Genomic DNA, 16,104 nt, shown 5'->3' on the forward strand with positions numbered 1-16,104 from the left:
CCCTTCTCTGGGCTTACTCAAAGAGCCCAGCTGTTCTCAATGACTGCGGTGAGAGCAGCCGAGCCATGCCGACATGCTGCTCTGCCACAGCAACGCACCAGAACACAGCAGAGGCTGCGGGCAGCAGGCACAGACAACCAGAAATGCGTGGAGGAGCTGTAGCCAGATCTGCAAAAAGAAGCGGGAACCAGAGGGAGCAAGAGGATGTCAACACTTGTGACATCATGTGATGTCTGCAAGGGGTCACTTCAATCTAAGCAGCTCCCTTCTGCGCACGGCGTTACCTGGGCACAAGACGCACCTCCACACACACCGCGGCGAGACCCTAACCCATGCGCCAGGGCCGCGGCTGCTCAGACAGCAACTCCACAGCTGCGCAGAACAGCTCTGCCCTTCAGCAGCAGGTGCTGGGCAATCGCTTCCAAAGTGCCTGCTGGAGGTACCAACCTGGGAGAGCCCACACCAAGTGGGCTACAAACACACGCAAGCGTGACCGGGTTTCATTTTCTTTCCTTTTAATAGAAACATCCTAGAGTAACTCAGGAGAAGGATCAGCCTAAAGGGAATGTCTCTTGGAATAAAACAGTGTGACGTGCTTCGGGAATGATGTGCAAAGTTAAAAGCCTCTCCGAGCAGGCTCAGCTCAGGACTTCCTGGATTCTTGGGTCTTCTTGATTTCCTGCAAGGAGATGAGGAAAAACAACTGAGCATCTGCCACTCTTTGGGAATAACTCCTAGTTTCACAGCTCTGGAGACCAGGAGCAATCATGTCGTCAGACCAGCTCCAGAGCATCACAGGACCAAGCCCAGAGTTTACGCACGAGCTTTTAGGGACAAGGCAAGGTTTGACTTCAAAAATAGCACGCCGCTCCCATACTGTTTATTTTGCCCCTGATCCAGTATTGTGCTGGATCCGTTTCCCTGCTCTTAGGTTGCTGATCCATCATCACTCATACACGATCTGTGCTCAACTACGTCACTCAGAAGTTCAAAATAGATCCAGCATGGGCATGAGGTCACATTTCTGTGGCTGCCTATAGACAGACCCTCACCTGCTTGGACTAGGGGTGATGCCTGCCCGGGGAGCAAGGCAGAAAAACCCCAACCAACTCACCTCCAGGAGTATCTCCTTCAATTCAGAATACGCTTTTTCTAAATCATCGTTTATAATGACCAAGTCAAACAGGCCGGGCTCTTTACCTGGGGAAGGAGACGAGGACAGAGGAGTTAGAGGAGAACGTGTTTCTTCCCCGTGTCATCTCTCGTGCACGACCCTAGTGCCTGTGGCGTTTTAATATTATTATTTCAGGCACTGCTAATGCGCTCTTCTGCCAACTGCCCACAAGGAACTGCGGCGGGAAGCAACGCAGTATGGTGCTTAGATCAAACTCAGCTAGCGTCCCAGCCCTGCCAGCACTCCTCGGAGAACACAAGTCAGATGTTCACGCAGAAAACAGCTCTTAAGTCACACCAACACACCCCCTCTCCCCAGGCACATCATTCGAAGGCCCCTGGACTTACTAAGTTCCAAATCTACACGGGCTGCCGTCAAACGCTTCAGTAAACTTTCTTCTGTCTCAGTCTTTCGGTCACGTAGTCTTTTTTCCTAAACCCAGTAACAAGCATATAAAAGAAAGGCACATCCCAAATGCTGCGTGCAGAAACTACCACCCACCCCACGAGCCAGCGCTGTCTGCCCCTGCACGGGAGACGTTTCCCTCTGCCAGCGACCACGAGCAGGTGAAATAACACCCTGCAAAGGGTGAGGGGCCTCATTCACAGCCTAAACCAAACCAGTGGCCAAGCTGGGCTTGGGCTCAGGACGTCCTGTCCATAGCTCAGGTTCCTAGTATCTTTTCCACCCCTCTCTTTCCCCGCCACAGGTACTGCTGGGAAGTGAAATCTCTCCGCTAGGAAGTGTAATATCTCTGCTGGGCACTGTGATCATTAATTATACAGGGCCCCATAAGACCAGAGTGGTATAGGATTTCTGTTGCTGCAGAGAACCAGCCTCCATGGGTTTAATTTTAATAGCTGGAGGCAAGCCTCGGCACAAAAATCTCCTCCTCTCCCCACGTTAAGCACAACATGCGCATTTAAAGGCTGGCTGTGCTGCGATGGAGTCTATAACCCAATGCAGGCAAACACGCCGAGATGTGGAAACTGTACCAGAGGGACTCAAAATCAGTGCACGGGAAGATTTATCCCTGGGAGCCAGAGGCTGGGGAGTCAGACTGGGCAGGTAAGAGTGTGCTCAGAAACATTCTCCCCACCTATTCTATGGCCCTTAAAAACACACAGATGAATTAACAAGGCGGGAACCCCCATCGCTTCAGAGCAAGACGCTGATTACCTCTAACTGCCTAACGGCAAAGGAAGGCGGTCGCTCACCAAGATGCCTATGGACGGAGGCTGCACGGAGATGTAGATGGGGTTCAGGTCTGTCTTCTTGATGTTCTTCACACCCTGGATGTCAATGTCAAGGACGCAGATCTGGTTCTGGGCCTGAACAGCCTGCACTGCACCTTTACTGGGGACAGAGCAAAGAGGGAAGGGGTCAGAGCCTCTAGCCACAGCAGTGGGGGTTTGGTGTGACCCCCTGCAGCAGCAGGTCTTCACCTTGCAGGGCTCCCCTGTGCCCAAACTGCGGCAGGAGAGAAGAAACAGACTGCTCTGCTCTTGCTAAACAGCTTGTCTTTCCCCAAGTGTTCTCCGAGTCCCTGGGGTGGAAAAGGGACCTGCTGTCTCCTGCTAGAGAAGCTGGCAAAATCACAATGGGATGTGTGGAAATGGATAATGCGAGACTATCCCATGAGCAGTGTGGCTCGGGTACAATCCGTAAAGCTCCTGCCTTTGACAAACACAGGAGCAGCCTTCACCAAAGAGCAAAAACACTGAGAACCTTCCTTCTCCAGAGATCCTCCAACTTCTGTACTCATGTGCTCTCCTGAAGGATGCTTGATGGAGATGGATGCTCCTGCCTGGGTCACAAGATGCACAGTTAAGAAAATATTTTTTAAGTGGCGGTTCTGTCATTAAAGATGGTATCTCTTCCCCAGCACAGGGGAATTGCCTCGAGGTTGGTGCTGAACACCTACAATTCTTCCTTGAAAAACAGCAACACCAACCCCCTCTGGGTTAGTTACTGGGCAGCAGCCCTCTTGGGGGACTTTTCAATCGGTATTTGCACAGTGCTGGGCACAAGTTCTCCTTCAAGCCAGGGCTCCATGGCATGAGGGACAGTGCGGAAAGAAGCCCTGCCAGGAGCTCAGAGACAGCACTGCAGGTTTTGGGGCTGTGAAGTCAGGACGTCCTGTAACGGCAGCAGAGATTAAGAAAAAACGCTGCCCTACAGCCAGCCTGCAACTTGCTTGATGCCCAGCCCATAACCAGGGCACCTCTTTGGACCTCACCCCATCACCCTGCACCACCAAGGTTTGCTCCCTGATGCCTTCTGCAAGGTTGTACTGAAAACAGACTCTCTTATACGAATGCTCCCATGTTGTCCTATGCCCCAGGAAAGGGGAGTCACAGCTCCAGTGGAAGAGGATTCAGGACCCCAAACACAGCTGGAGAGGACAGAAAGTGCCTCTCGGAGGGATACAGAGCAGAGCCAAGACGGGGAAAGCTGTAAAGACTTCTGGGAGCCTGCAAGCCCAGAAAAGCCCTGGCAGACAGAGATGAGCAACAGAGCAGACCAACACAGCGGCGCTGTGAGCTCCTCATACTGGACGGCGGGGAAGAGCAGCACTATGCCCTATACAAATACAGAGGTTTGCTGCCTTGCCCAGGTGGGCAGCTGAGAAAGCCCAAATCTGAGCCCTATCCACCGCAAAAAGCTGCAAAACGCCCCCAAACCAGCTTGATTTGCTGTGTGAAAGCTACAGGCTTCATCTGCTATCACCAGGGACCAACTAACTCCCGCTACAACCAATCTATGAAGAGCCAGCAGCTCTCAGAGCCCCGAGAAAGAGATCCCACGCCTGCACTCTAATTTCAGCCTCTAATTTAAGGCAACTTCAAAGAAATCCTGGTTTTTGTGAGCAGGGCTCAGCACTATCCCACAGACAGGGCCCTTTCAGGGCTCTTAATTTAAGCAATTTATTTTTGGTTATTATTATTATTAGCTGGTGAGATTTAGGGAGCAGAAAGGATTGGCAAAAACTTTGACTATTCTGCTGAGCATGAGGGACTCTCTCCATTTTATCACACAGCTGATTAGAAACATCCTTAGGCACTTGGAAAGGAAACATAAGCTCGGAGAGTTTCTGTATTTATTTTGTTTGCAAACTGGTCATTACTGCCAAGATGGTTTGGGTTCATTTCAGCCTCCCACCCTGCACACCCACCACCACAGGCAGAGCGAATATGCAGAAGGGACTGAAGATGAAAGCAAGGGCTAGGGAGAAAAGCATCTCAAGACCAAACCCAAGCACGTCATATCATTTGATTAAAGTATCAAATTCCTGCAAATTTCAAGAAAATTGGCTGAGATGTCGTCTCAGCACCCACCCTGAGGAAAAGGCATCAAAATCAACTCCACCTACATATCAGGCAGCAGAAAGCAGCCGTCTCCCCCACGCTGTGGCCAGCTGGATTAAGCAGGACACACGTGAAGGAAGGAAACCTGTCCTACGCAGGATGAAGCCAGGGATTAAGGAGCTTGAACTCAGCGTCTCCTTGGTGCTGGGTGTTTGGAAGATGAGCTGTCAGGTTTCGTTTCTCTTGCCAAACCAGTGACACTGGAAGTATCAAGGCCAGGGCAGGGGCCTATGCTCCTCCATCAGCCTCAGAGGGAGCATGGCCAGACCCCTGTGAGGCTGCCCTTAGCTGCAGTGACAGCAGTGACACCTGCACATGTCACATTAAAACAGCTACGTTACTGAAATGCAAAATCACCGACCATTCCTTCAGAGCTGTACACCTACAGCACCTTCAGTCTGGCACCTCCCATAAGGAAACCATCCCCAGACTCTAACTTTGCCATCTCCAAAAAGTTCTCAAAAAAGCGCATTCAGCTCTTTAAGAAATGTAAGTATTCCTCAAAAGCATTTCAGGCAACTTTCTTTAATGCAACTAATTAAATATCTCAGGAAACATTAAACTTTCCTCCTTAGTAGGTCCTTAACTACAGTGCCACAATTTTCTCACAATAATTATATAAGATATCTGACTTCTAATTAACATTGCAGCTTAATGTTTTATTGATCGTCAGTTCCAGCGCTGAGGGCAATGCTATTTTAAAATCCACCTAACTCTTTAACCCCAGTCAAGGGTGCCACGCAATTTATCTATTTGTAAACAGCCACTTTACCCAAGCAGCATGCATACTTGTTTCACACCGGCCAATACAGACATGATCGCTTCTGCTCCCAAATTCATCGTATTCAGATCATTAGGTAACGTGGGGATAATGAGAGTAAGTCTCCATCCTGCTCACTGCTCTCTGCAAGCACTTGGAAAATATTAAGGAGCATAAATAGTCTGTGAAAATCAGAAAAGTGTTAAATACACAAACTACTTCAGCAGCCCTCAAATGCTGGAGACTATAAAGAATCACATAACGCAACAATGATTTAATTATGATGAGCTAACTCTCTGCAAGAGTTAATTCTGCTAACAAGTTAAAAAAGCTGACGAGGACCCTGCCATCAAAATGAAAGGCTTTGCTTATGGCAAGAATATCCATGTTTGGGGGAAAAACAGTGTCACTAAGTTAAAATATTTTTTCCTTCACCATCATCTCAGCTCACCCGGCACCACCTGGGTTCAGCCACAACAGCGTCTGAACTGCATACCTCGTCCCGTACATATTTCCAGAGAACTCTGCGTGCTCGATGAATTCGCCAGCATCAATTTCTTTCTGCATTTCCTCTCTGGTCACAAAGTGGTAATCTGGATAGGGAAAACAAGAAAAATAGCCAGAAATTAACAGCTTTGAAGGTAAAGTTCATGGTCAAAATTACACCCATGGGTGCTCAGGGGAGAAGCACCTTAAAATCTGCTTTGGACAACGTCGGCAGACTGCAGATATTTACCTTCTAATTACCACGTACAGCATCCCCTCTCCACCCCAACTGTCCAGACACCTGCTCAAAGTATTTTGGAGTCTTCTGTGCAGCCAGAAATGCTGCTGTACCCCCTTTTTCATACCCCTTCCCCTTTCTGGTGCAGTGGGAAACTCCCTCCCCCCAGGTGTGGAACACATCACAGCAGGACTGCTGAGGCCCTTAATTTGAATTATGATTAAAGACTAGAACAGGAGGAGAGAGACAGAGAGAGATAAAAGGGAACATCAAAACTAAACAAAGTAAAAAGGAATGTTTCTCTATCTTTTGTTAAAATTCCTCCCTTTCACTTCAGAGTGAAAACTGACATCAAAAATTAAGCGCAAACCTCATTTGATTCTTTCTGAAATATGCAAACAAACCAGAAAACAGAAAAGCAGCTGGACACAAGCTATCAATACAGATAAAGACATCTCATTAAGCAGTTGCATTTCCCAAAGCAGCGTGCATTTGAGGTATCTCACCAGAGCTAGCCGGCACTTCAGAAAAAAATCAAGCCACTCAATGCCCAAGCATGGACCAGGGTGCTTAAACCGAGAGCCCTGTTTTGAAAACCTTGACCAGCGAGTCACAGAGAGTGTCTGGAAAAGAAAACTGGCAGCACACGCTTTGCCTCTGTTAGCATTTCACCACTTAATTAAATGTTGGTTTTGTTCTGCCAAGTCCATCCCTCTTCATTATCTTCTCTCCAACACATGGCACATGCTGCAGAACAGCAGTAAAGGGCTACGGTCTCATTGCCACCGAGATAAAGAACAAAAGCATGTGTGTACGTATACATATTTATATACGCATATACCTACACACACTCTCAAATATATCATTACCAAATTCCTGCTCCTCCTGCCTAAGGAAATGCAGCCTGTAAACATAAATGTAGGAGTAACTTATCTGCTGGTAGGGATTCATGCATGCACTTCACGTAAAAACTTAACATTTTTCAGAGGAATTGTTTGCCAAGCCCGATGAGACAGGCTCAACTGCAACACACTCACCTTTGCCATTTACTTCTCCGGGTCTTGGCTGCCTCGTGGTATCTGTAAGCACAAAAACCAGCCTTGTAAATTTTGTAGATCACCCAAGGAAGTAATAGTATCTAAGAAATAAAAGCACACAGGCAGCAGATTAACCCAATCATGTAGTAAGCTGATCCTCTATTTAAAATGATCAAAGCTTCTGGAATCAGCTGGTGTAACACACAAAGACACAGAGGATTGACCTTTAATCGAAGAATCCTAGGTAATCTGAAAACAATCAATTAAGATTGTTAGGGGCCGAGCAGTCAGTGTGGGACTTACTAGGCTGGGCTTAGTTTTCAGCTCCGCTCCAGCCTTCCTGTGTAATCCTAGACACGTTAATTCAGACCTCTGCCTTGGTTCAGGGGAATTAGCAGTGCCCTACTTCACAGAGTTATCTTCATTTTAAAAGAACATGCAGCACCTACACAGGTGCTTAAAATAGCCAGATTTAATGAATAACGGCAAACTCCTGCACAAGGTAGCTGAACAAATCAGACAGCCTTTGAACCCTGTTCAAACTGGTATTATTTTAAGCACATGCTCTGCAAACCAAAAAGAAGCTGATGGTCATCATGGAGGGCAACACCGATTACTTTATTTAGGACCAGCAGGAATTAATCTAATGCAATAAGGCTCTGATCACCTGTACGTTTCCATAAAGCACCAGCTGCCAAGGTCTGAGTGGCCTATGGAGATTTAGGAAAAAAAATATACTACCAAAAGGCAATCTTAGGGAAAACAAGATTTAGTCTGGATTGAGATGAGATTCAGTTCAATCAAGAGCATAGGATGAAACACACAAAAGGAAAGATCATTTTTTAAGGGTTTTTTCATCTCCAGTAACATTAAAGTTTTAAATATCCAGTATTTGCCCTTTTAGAGTAGAACAAATCCTGATCTCACAGATCTCAAAACAAGGATTTCACTTGCAGTATCCAAAGAGTTAGGACAGTAAAAAGAAATTTTGGTAACGTACTTAAAAACAATTTGCAGAACTCCAGGGAAAATCAGGCGAATGAGCTGTGGGCACAGCCCAGACTCTGAGGGTAGCATTTAAGGTGTCACTCAAGAAAAAGGAAACAAAATTAATATTGCAACAGGCAAGCTGCCTGAAGAAAATTCCCTGCACTTACTCTGTTGTGGACACAGGACTTCAGCGCTGCCTACAGCCAGGCATGAGTGGACTGAGCCGGCCAGTCAGGGGTTGTTTTCACATTACTGGGAACCATCCCAGGTAGAAATAAAGGACCCTTGGCGAGAACTTAGTGACCGATGTAGAAAAAGTCAACAAACCACCAGAGCAATGGCAGGAGGAGGAATGTACACAGGTGACGGGGAGAACATAGGCAAATCCTATAGCTGCTGCTCAATACCAGCAGTAAAAGGCGTCCTGACTTATTTAAACCTCCCAAAGAGCCCACAGACAGACCAGGACACAGGCAAGCCATGAAAGCCCATTATTTGGGGCATGAATACAGCTACAGAAGGCAGCTCTGGGCTAGCGGCCCTGAACTCCACCACTGCCCTTCCCCAGAAAAATACGGATACTCACGGGAGACGCTGAAGCCAAAGATGTTCTTGTAATCTTTAAGTAATTTCTTTAACAAAGTGCTCTTCCCTGCACCCGATGGGCCACTCAGAACCACCGGTCTTGGTCCCTGCATGGCTAGAGAGACAGAGAAACACGTGTCTGGTTAGAAACACCCATGAAAAACCACAGCTTTAGCTTCCATGGGGTGCTTAGCCCCACAAAACAGCATCTATCCTTTACCCTCGGATAGAAGTTTCTGCAGGTAAATCTGAAATTATGAGAAATCACAAGCCTAGAGCTGTTAGGAAGCAACTGAGAGCGCAGGAAATACCAGGGAAATTAAAAGAACGATTAAATTAGCAAACCAGCTGCAGATAGCGGGAGCTGCCACCTCTGTACTACTGCAAAAGATCTGGGCTGGGAGTCCTGAGGACTCAGATATCGTTTTGGAAAGCAGACAACGGAGGCCACCAGCAATGCAGCAGACAGCTTCACCTTGCTTTGCTGCTGGCCTCAGTTCTCACCTGGGGAACAAATACCTTGGACAAATAAAGGATGCGTATCACTGCAGTGTGAAAACTCCTTCTCAAGGGACTGAGGTTAAACTCATAACCAAAAGGACGAGGAAACTGGGCTGCAGCTGCCACTAAACTGGGATAATTCAAGCCAGCTTTGCCCTCGCTCTGCTCTCTGGGACCCAAATCCTAGGGAAAACCTCCCTCTAACAGGAGGAAAACGCTGTCTGTGCCTGGCAACATCTGGAAACATCATGGGAAATGCACACATGCTGGGCAATCCCACCTTAAAGCTTGTTCCTACTGACAGGGTATAGTCACAGCCTCTTCCCTCTCACAGGGAGAGTGTTTGCAGAAGATGGTGGCAAGAAAAAAGGGCAGAAATCAGCCAGAGATGGGATGCCCACGAGATCACCACACCTCTTATGTTGCTCATTTATATCCTAACAAGTACAAACTACAAACCTATGATGGACAGTTAAATGTCTCTTATCAGTCCTGGGATAAATATCCACACGCAAAGCCTCTACCATCAGCAGACAACGTTCTGAAGCCTGGACCCAGAAGCCCAGCGCATTCTCCACCACTAAATCCCAATGCCTTGCAACAGCAATCTGAACGCTGTGTGATCTGAGACACGAACACACTTTGGGGTTTATTTCCCTATTTCCTGGAGCACTAACTCCAGCTCAAGGTGTCTCATGGCAACAAAAAAGGATTCAGTTCCTGGTAAAGAAAAAAAAGGCAGCCTGGGGCCACACAGACTTTTCTGCAGTTGTTTCTTCAGCCAGAAACAAAAAAGGGCGTTTTCATGCGCCTGCATCTCTGGGGAGGAAGAGAGGTTAATTATCAACATTTGAATAAAGAAAGAAAACCTATATGACAGTGCAGGGGGTACCACCGGGGACCCTCATCCATCAACAGCAAATCAGCAGCTTCTAAACCAGAGGTGATGACCAGAGTGGGACAAATCAAACAAGCCTATTTCTCCTATTTAAAACCAATTACTTTCTACAAGCAGTAAAGCCCCTGGAAATGCATTTTTTTTAACCTCAAGGGCTGGGTGTGGCCTTGGGAGCAATCAGCCATCAGACAGTATAACGCCTTTCCATTTTAAATTAGATCATAGCAATGTCACCCTGACCTTACAAATCACTTTTTAAACAGCCTTAAGCCAAATGCCGTCTCTTACAAAATCAGCCGCGGATCGCGCAGCAGGCTAATCCAGCTGGGCTGCCGCCCTGACCCCAGCCTGTGCGAGCTGGATACTTCCTCATCCCTAAATCCCTCCCGCACGGCTCTGCGATCGTGCAGACGCCTATCAGGCAGCGCTACGGCTAGAAAATTACACGAGTTTTCCCTCCCTTCCCAAAGGATGCTTCGTACACGTCTGACCAGAGTTTATCCAAGCCTGTATGAGAAAACAGGATATTAATACACAAAGTCTAAGTAGATGCCAGCAGCAGCTAATGTGGGTGTAAACCCACCCAAATTCAATCACCATCCAAAAGGAATCTCTTTTTTTTTTTTGGTGCTAGTGTCCTCCAGGTGCCGTGGCCCCAGAGACCCACCAGATCAGCCGTTCTCCAGGGACCTCAGAGGACCGGTCCCATCCTACATGCACGGCCACGTTGCTGACTTAGACTCCATCATCACAAAGACACAAGGCAGAACAAACTTCTAGGAAGTCCTTTTGGGGACCTGGCCTACCTTTCCCTTAGCCCTCGAGCTCTGATAGTTTCCAAATATGAAGGTTTTGCCTAAACGTTCAATACCGAAAGAGGAAAGCACCTCCCCACCAACAAAACGCTACTCAGCGCTCGCAGGAAGGAAGCAGGGGGGCCCTTGCCGAGCTGTCCAAAGCATCTCCCTCTCTTCTGCCCCTGACAGTTCCTCTTGCCGACAAAAATAAAACGGGGGATCCCTAACCATTGCTTGCAAAACACTCCAGAAGAGAAACTACACAAAGTTTGTTGCCCTCCAGTCATCCCAGTGCACTTTGTACCGTGGCTGCACAATGCTCCTTCATCGCATGCCAGCTTCCTCGGCCACCACTGAAAGCCCCCACATGTGACAATCGGATGCCAGCATAGACTCTGGGCGTTTCATGGCTTTCCCTCTGCCACTCCAACAAGAACTGCTCCAGATGCGCAAGTCCCAGCCCCTGCCTGCAGATCCCAGCCAGGATGCTCATATCCCAGCTAGAAGGAAAAAAAGCTTTCCTCTCTCCCTCCTCAAAATTTCAACCACCCTTTAGCAGGCACCAATACGAAAAGAGGAATTTAAAGCTGCCCAAATCACTTACAATCGTTTCACTCAACCCCAGACAAACTGGGAAGGGGTAAGAAGAACGGGCAGAGTGCTGGCTAGCAGCAGGCTCCAACACATCCTTACCTTTTGCTTTTACTCCCTTTTGGCCAAGGTATAAAGCCCAGCTCCTCGCAGTGGCGATGGGCTCGCAATACGAGCGAGCCGTCAGAAAGCCGGGCTATTTGTGAGCTGCCTAAAGCCTTAATTACCGAGCCGCAATTTTCAGATGGCCAATGAAAACTGCTCGCTGGTCTTTAATCTTCTCTTGTGGTTTCTTCTCCACTCCCTGCTCTCCCAGCTGGTAAAAGTGCAGTCAAAGACTGTAACGGGCTGACGGGTGCCGGCTTGGTGCTTCGGCAAACAGCAAAACCGTCCCTGTCTCTGCACGTAACCTCACGGATCACATGTCCTCTGCAGTCACCGATGTAAACACACACAGGGAAGAACTGCTACCTGTGGGTCGGACCCTTCTCAAACGCAGATGGGCTCTTAGACAGCATCGATGGCCGTCGGGCATCAAACCCTGGTGCTGCTGGTGATTTTCTGCCTGAAAGAGCACTGGTGGGGCATCAGGGGAAGATGGAGACACTCTCCTTTACCTTACTCCCTCTTTTTTCCACAAAAGTATTCAGAACTAAAGTGAGAAAGTCTCTTGGTTTATTCTTAGCCCGTTTCCCAAAGAAGTGAGACCTGTGACACAACCCAAGAGACTTGCAGGTGCTTCCTCTTGCCTCCCTCCGAATGTATCCCTTCTCCTTTGCTGGAGATCTGCAGAGCAAAACAAGACTTAATTTAGAGAGAAAAAAAGCCATTTCCACTGCCAGATGAAGGGGTTGGGCGCTCGTGGGCAGTGAACGGCAAACACTCAGCTGGCAAACTGGGAATCTGTGCTGGCGCAGAGCAAAACCAGCTCCCAGGGAGTGTTTTTGGAAGGTGGCCACCACCCGGCAGGGATTTTGGGGGCAGTTGCTCAGGAATGGAGAGGTGAGGGATGAAGACGTCCTGGGCGGGTGAAGAGAAGAGACGATCTCTGCCTCAAGACATGAGCAGAGCAGACGTGGGAGCCAGTGCTCTCTCCTCCACCATCAGATTTGGTTAAACACACATCCTGACCCCGAGAAATCACTCATAATGGCTTCTCTGCTTCCCCAGCCCCAGCAAACACAGCTCCTCTCCCTCCAGCAGCCTGAAGGCCTCAAAAACCACAAGTAAAGCGCAAAAAAACCCTAAGAAACCAGATCCGGTGGATACGGGGTTTTTTAAATCTCCTGTTTGGTTCCTGGCCCTGTAAGGCATCTGCGCGTCACATTTTCAAGCTGTTTGCAGCAGTAACATTACAGGTATGTATTTATTTTGAGCAGAAGCTCACTTTTTTTCCCCTCTTTGCTCAGATTTTGGCATTTTCAGAGCAGCCGAACTGCAAACAGCCGATCTAGCACAAAGCATCTCTCGCCTCCAGCCAGTTACTCCTAAACCAGTTTTGGATCCAGCCTAACCACCACGTATCACCAAAACCACAGCGGGCTGGGGTCGATTGGCAACAGAGCAGCACGACTATTTAATAAAGATCCTCCTGGGACTGAGGACAAACGAACATGTATACCCCGCCGGGCTGCAGAAAGACAAGGTGGTCACCAAAGGAGGACGCAGGAGACTGTCACGAGGGTGAGGAACGTTTCTCAGTCTGCTCCTGCCTGCTAAACTTGCCCTGGATTTTAACTGGGAGGTGGCAACACGACCAGTAAAGCAAAGGACAGACATCAAAAGAGTTAAACAAAATTCATGCTGATTAGCAGAGAGGCTTTAAAGAGAAGGTAAAGCCCCCTTACAAAGTAGAAAAGAAGATTAAAGGACAGTTTCCCTGGAGACCCAAGAAAGGTCTCCTGGATTAGGATTATAATCCCATTCCCTATTTTTAGCAGGTTTGTTATAAAGCTGCAAATAAGTTTTGGGACACTTTCTGAAAAACCCAGCCCAGCTACAGTAACACAACAAAGTTTAAGCGCTTGGCATCTCAATGTCAGTGAGGAGCCCTAAGGGCAGGACATCCCCTCGGCCACTCCAAGCTCCTTCAGTCAGGGAACAGGTCGGAGAAATCTCTGGGGCTTCATTTGGAGTTTCCCAGCACGCAGAGACCACGCAGGAGAGCTGGGCTCAGAGGTCCTGCCCCAACAGCCAGCAGGTTGCTTTAATAAAGAGAATTACTTGCAGGACTGAAACAGGAGCAGAGCATCTCCATCATGGTACCCAGAGGTAGTGGGAACACTCAGCCACCTTTTTCCTGGCAACAGTTATCTAAAAAGTACTAATTAGTCCCTCCGCTGGCTCCCCCGCTTTGCAGGGAGCAATGATGCAGCGGGATGAATGAGAACTGCTTGCTCAAGGCCACTGCAGAACTCCTCCAGGTCCAGGCCACGGATGAGGCCAGGAGTCACTCCAAGACCGTGTCCTACTGCAAAACCAGACCAGTTTAAGCAACTGGTTTGACCCAGGTGACCCACCTGGGTAAGCTTCTAGAGAGGTGAAGCTCAGACTGGCGTGGTTTTGCCACCTGCTTCCCCTCATGTAGGCTGTGTCTCATCGCATGGAGCTTTATTTTTGGATACCCAAAGGGGTCCTTGCCCCAACCCCCCCGCCTCACCTCACCATCTCACATGGTACCCACAAACCCCAACCGACCCAGCGTGCCCACCACCGTCAGATTAACCGGGGATGGGGGACGGGGACACCCCAGAGCCGCCCCCCCCAAAGCAGCGCGGTGATGGGGACCCGGCGTGGCCGGCGGGAAGGGGACGATGCTAACGCGGGGACAGCCCGGCGGGGTTCAAGCCTGCCCCACCGCCCGCACCCACGGCCGACCCGCGTGGGCAGAGCGGCACACACCGCCCCCCGGAGAGACTCAGCCCCGCCCCCCCCCTTGAGCCAAGGAGCTGGCGGGACCAGCACCCCCAGGCCGCCACCTCAGCGCCCCGGCTGAGCCCCCTCCGCCGAGGGCCCCCGTGAGGGGCTCAACGCCCCGGGGCCGGCTGGGCCCCCCCCCCCCCCCCCCCCCCCCGCCGGGCCGGGCCGGGCCGGGCCGGGCCGGGCCGGGCCCCTGAGGGAGGCCGGCAGCTCCGCACGCCCAGGACGGGCCCGCCGTGCCGTGCCCCGCCGCGCCGCGCTCACCCGCCGCCCGGGCGATGGGGCCACGCAGCCGCCGCCAGCTCATGGGGGGGGGGGGGGGGGGTGAGGGGGCAGGGGGGAGGGGAGGGGAGTCAGTCCCGGCAGCCCCCGCGGCCCCACCGCTACCGCCGCGCGCGCCGTGACGTCAGGCAGGGGGAAAAGGAGCGCCGCGCGCCGGAGGGTGCGGTCACGTGAGCGGAGGGAGCTGGGGCAGACCACCAGCGCGGGGGGGGGGGAGGGCGGTCGGTGAGGAGGGGGCAGGACCGAGCTGTGCGGGGGCAGGGGGGGCGTACGGCGGTCCCGGGGGCGCTGGGGATGAACCACAGAGGCGGCTGGGGGGGTGTGGGTGTGTGCTGGGGCCGCGCCATGATGGGGGTGGGGGGCGCGTTGGACCGAACCACAGCGCGGTGGGGGGAACCGGCAGGGTGGGGAGAGAGAGCCACCCTGGGCTGAACCATTTGGGGGGGGACGAGACTGTCTTGTGCCGAACCACCGTGGCGGGGGGAGCCAACGTGGGGCTGAACCATGGCGGGGTGGCGAGGGGGGGAAACATGGTGGGGCTGAACCATGGCCGGGTTGGGGGGGGAAACATGGTGGGGCTGAACCATGGTGGGGCTGACAGACGATGGAGACGGGGCCCGCGGCTGTGCCCCCACGGCTGTGTCCCCCAGGAGAGCTCCGTGTCCCCAGGCAGCTGCCTCACCTCCTGCCCCGTCCGCCTGGGCCTACGTGGAGGATCTGGCCTGCACCGGGATGGCAGCCGCCGGCCGGGCGCTGAGGTGAGCATGGCGGTGGTGGCACTCATCCCCCGGGAGGGCACCTCCGTGGGGCTGGGTTTCGTGACTGACCGTGGTCCCGTTACCTTCCCAGCAGCGCCCTGCGCCTTGACGCCATCCCCAGGCTGCTGCCGCCGATGTCCACCTCCAGCCGCAGCAACTCCAACCGCGCCTCCATCTCCCACCTCCACAGGCAGCTCTACGGCCGGCTCTACCCCGTCCTCCTGGTCAAGACCGACGGCTCCACCGTCCGCCTCCGCTACAAAGAGCCCAAGAGGATCCTCATGGTAAGGTGGGAGGCGGGTGGGGGCAGGCTGGGGGCCAGGTGAGGCTGGGGGCTTCACGCCGTGCCCCCCCCAGCTGCCCCTGGACAGCAGCACGCTGCCTGAGGCGGAGCGCAAGGCCCGGCTGAGGAGGCAGTTCCCCAGCAAGCCGAAGGCCGCTGTGGAGGAGACCTTCGAGGGCATCGACCTGGGCACCTACAAACGGTTCTGGAAGAAGTGAAGTAAAATTCAAGTTAAAAAAAAAAAATAATAATAATAAATGAATAAAGCCGGGAAACGAGGCGTCGTGGTGCAGTTCTGAGGGGAGCGGGGCGGGGGTTTGCTGCGCTTCGTGACTGAGGTGGCAGCGCCGGGAGCTGCGCCGGCTCCCCCCACGCTCGGTGGTGCGGTGGTACCGCCCGCGTCGCAAACCACCGCGCATTCTCCCCTCCCTTCCCCC

The 16,104-nt window shown here is 51.4% G+C and overlaps 2 protein-coding genes across 19 annotated transcripts; one reads left to right on the forward strand and one right to left on the reverse strand.

The window, feature by feature from the left end:
* Window positions 1–499: 499 nt before the first annotated feature.
* Window positions 500–14,708, reverse strand: GUK1 (guanylate kinase 1). 4 transcript variants are annotated; one of them, XM_054817489.1, is made up of 8 exons: window positions 14,609–14,708; window positions 8,640–8,753; window positions 7,064–7,105; window positions 5,799–5,895; window positions 2,392–2,530; window positions 1,522–1,606; window positions 1,115–1,200; window positions 500–679 (listed from the first exon to the last, which is right to left on the reverse strand). In XM_054817489.1, exons 1-8 carry the CDS (start codon window positions 14,649–14,651, stop codon window positions 644–646), a joined length of 642 nt encoding a protein of 213 aa, XP_054673464.1. In that variant the 5' UTR covers window positions 14,652–14,708; the 3' UTR covers window positions 500–643. The 4 variants fall into 4 exon arrangements, with proteins under 4 accessions (XP_054673464.1, XP_054673463.1, XP_054673465.1 ...); XM_054817488.1 differs by lacking the exon at window positions 14,609–14,708 and adding an exon at window positions 13,945–14,092; XM_054817490.1 differs by lacking the exon at window positions 14,609–14,708 and adding an exon at window positions 11,528–12,023.
* Window positions 14,702–15,965, forward strand: MRPL55 (mitochondrial ribosomal protein L55). 15 transcript variants are annotated; one of them, XM_054817494.1, is made up of 4 exons: window positions 14,702–14,786; window positions 15,296–15,384; window positions 15,476–15,668; window positions 15,742–15,965. In XM_054817494.1, exons 2-4 carry the CDS (start codon window positions 15,359–15,361, stop codon window positions 15,883–15,885), a joined length of 363 nt encoding a protein of 120 aa, XP_054673469.1. In that variant the 5' UTR covers window positions 14,702–14,786; window positions 15,296–15,358; the 3' UTR covers window positions 15,886–15,965. The 15 variants fall into 15 exon arrangements, with proteins under 15 accessions (XP_054673469.1, XP_054673477.1, XP_054673474.1 ...); XM_054817502.1 differs by having other exon boundaries at window positions 14,720–14,786; window positions 15,479–15,668; XM_054817499.1 differs by having other exon boundaries at window positions 14,720–14,786; window positions 15,300–15,384.
* Window positions 15,966–16,104: the final 139 nt, after the last annotated feature.

The sequence above is a fragment of the Grus americana genome, chromosome 2, assembly GCF_028858705.1.
Source record: "Grus americana isolate bGruAme1 chromosome 2, bGruAme1.mat, whole genome shotgun sequence".
Taxonomy (NCBI): Eukaryota; Metazoa; Chordata; class Aves; order Gruiformes; family Gruidae; genus Grus; species Grus americana.

Coding starts and splice junctions, on each gene's coding strand:
- GUK1 (XM_054817488.1), bottom strand. CDS start 14,008: ATGAGGGGAAGCAGGTGGCAAAACCACGCCAGTCTGAGCTTCACCTCT. Junction 1,201..1,521: donor CCGTGTAGATTTGGAACTTA/GTAAGTCCAGGG, acceptor CTCCTTCCCCAG/GTAAAGAGCCCGGCCTGTTT. Junction 680..1,114: donor TGAAGGAGATACTCCTGGAG/GTGAGTTGGTTG, acceptor ATCTCCTTGCAG/GAAATCAAGAAGACCCAAGA.
- MRPL55 (XM_054817492.1), top strand. CDS start 15,212: ATGGTGGGGCTGACAGACGATGGAGACGGGGCCCGCGGCTGTGCCCCC. Junction 15,385..15,475: donor GCCGCCGGCCGGGCGCTGAG/GTGAGCATGGCG, acceptor TTACCTTCCCAG/CAGCGCCCTGCGCCTTGACG. Junction 15,669..15,741: donor AGCCCAAGAGGATCCTCATG/GTAAGGTGGGAG, acceptor TGCCCCCCCCAG/CTGCCCCTGGACAGCAGCAC.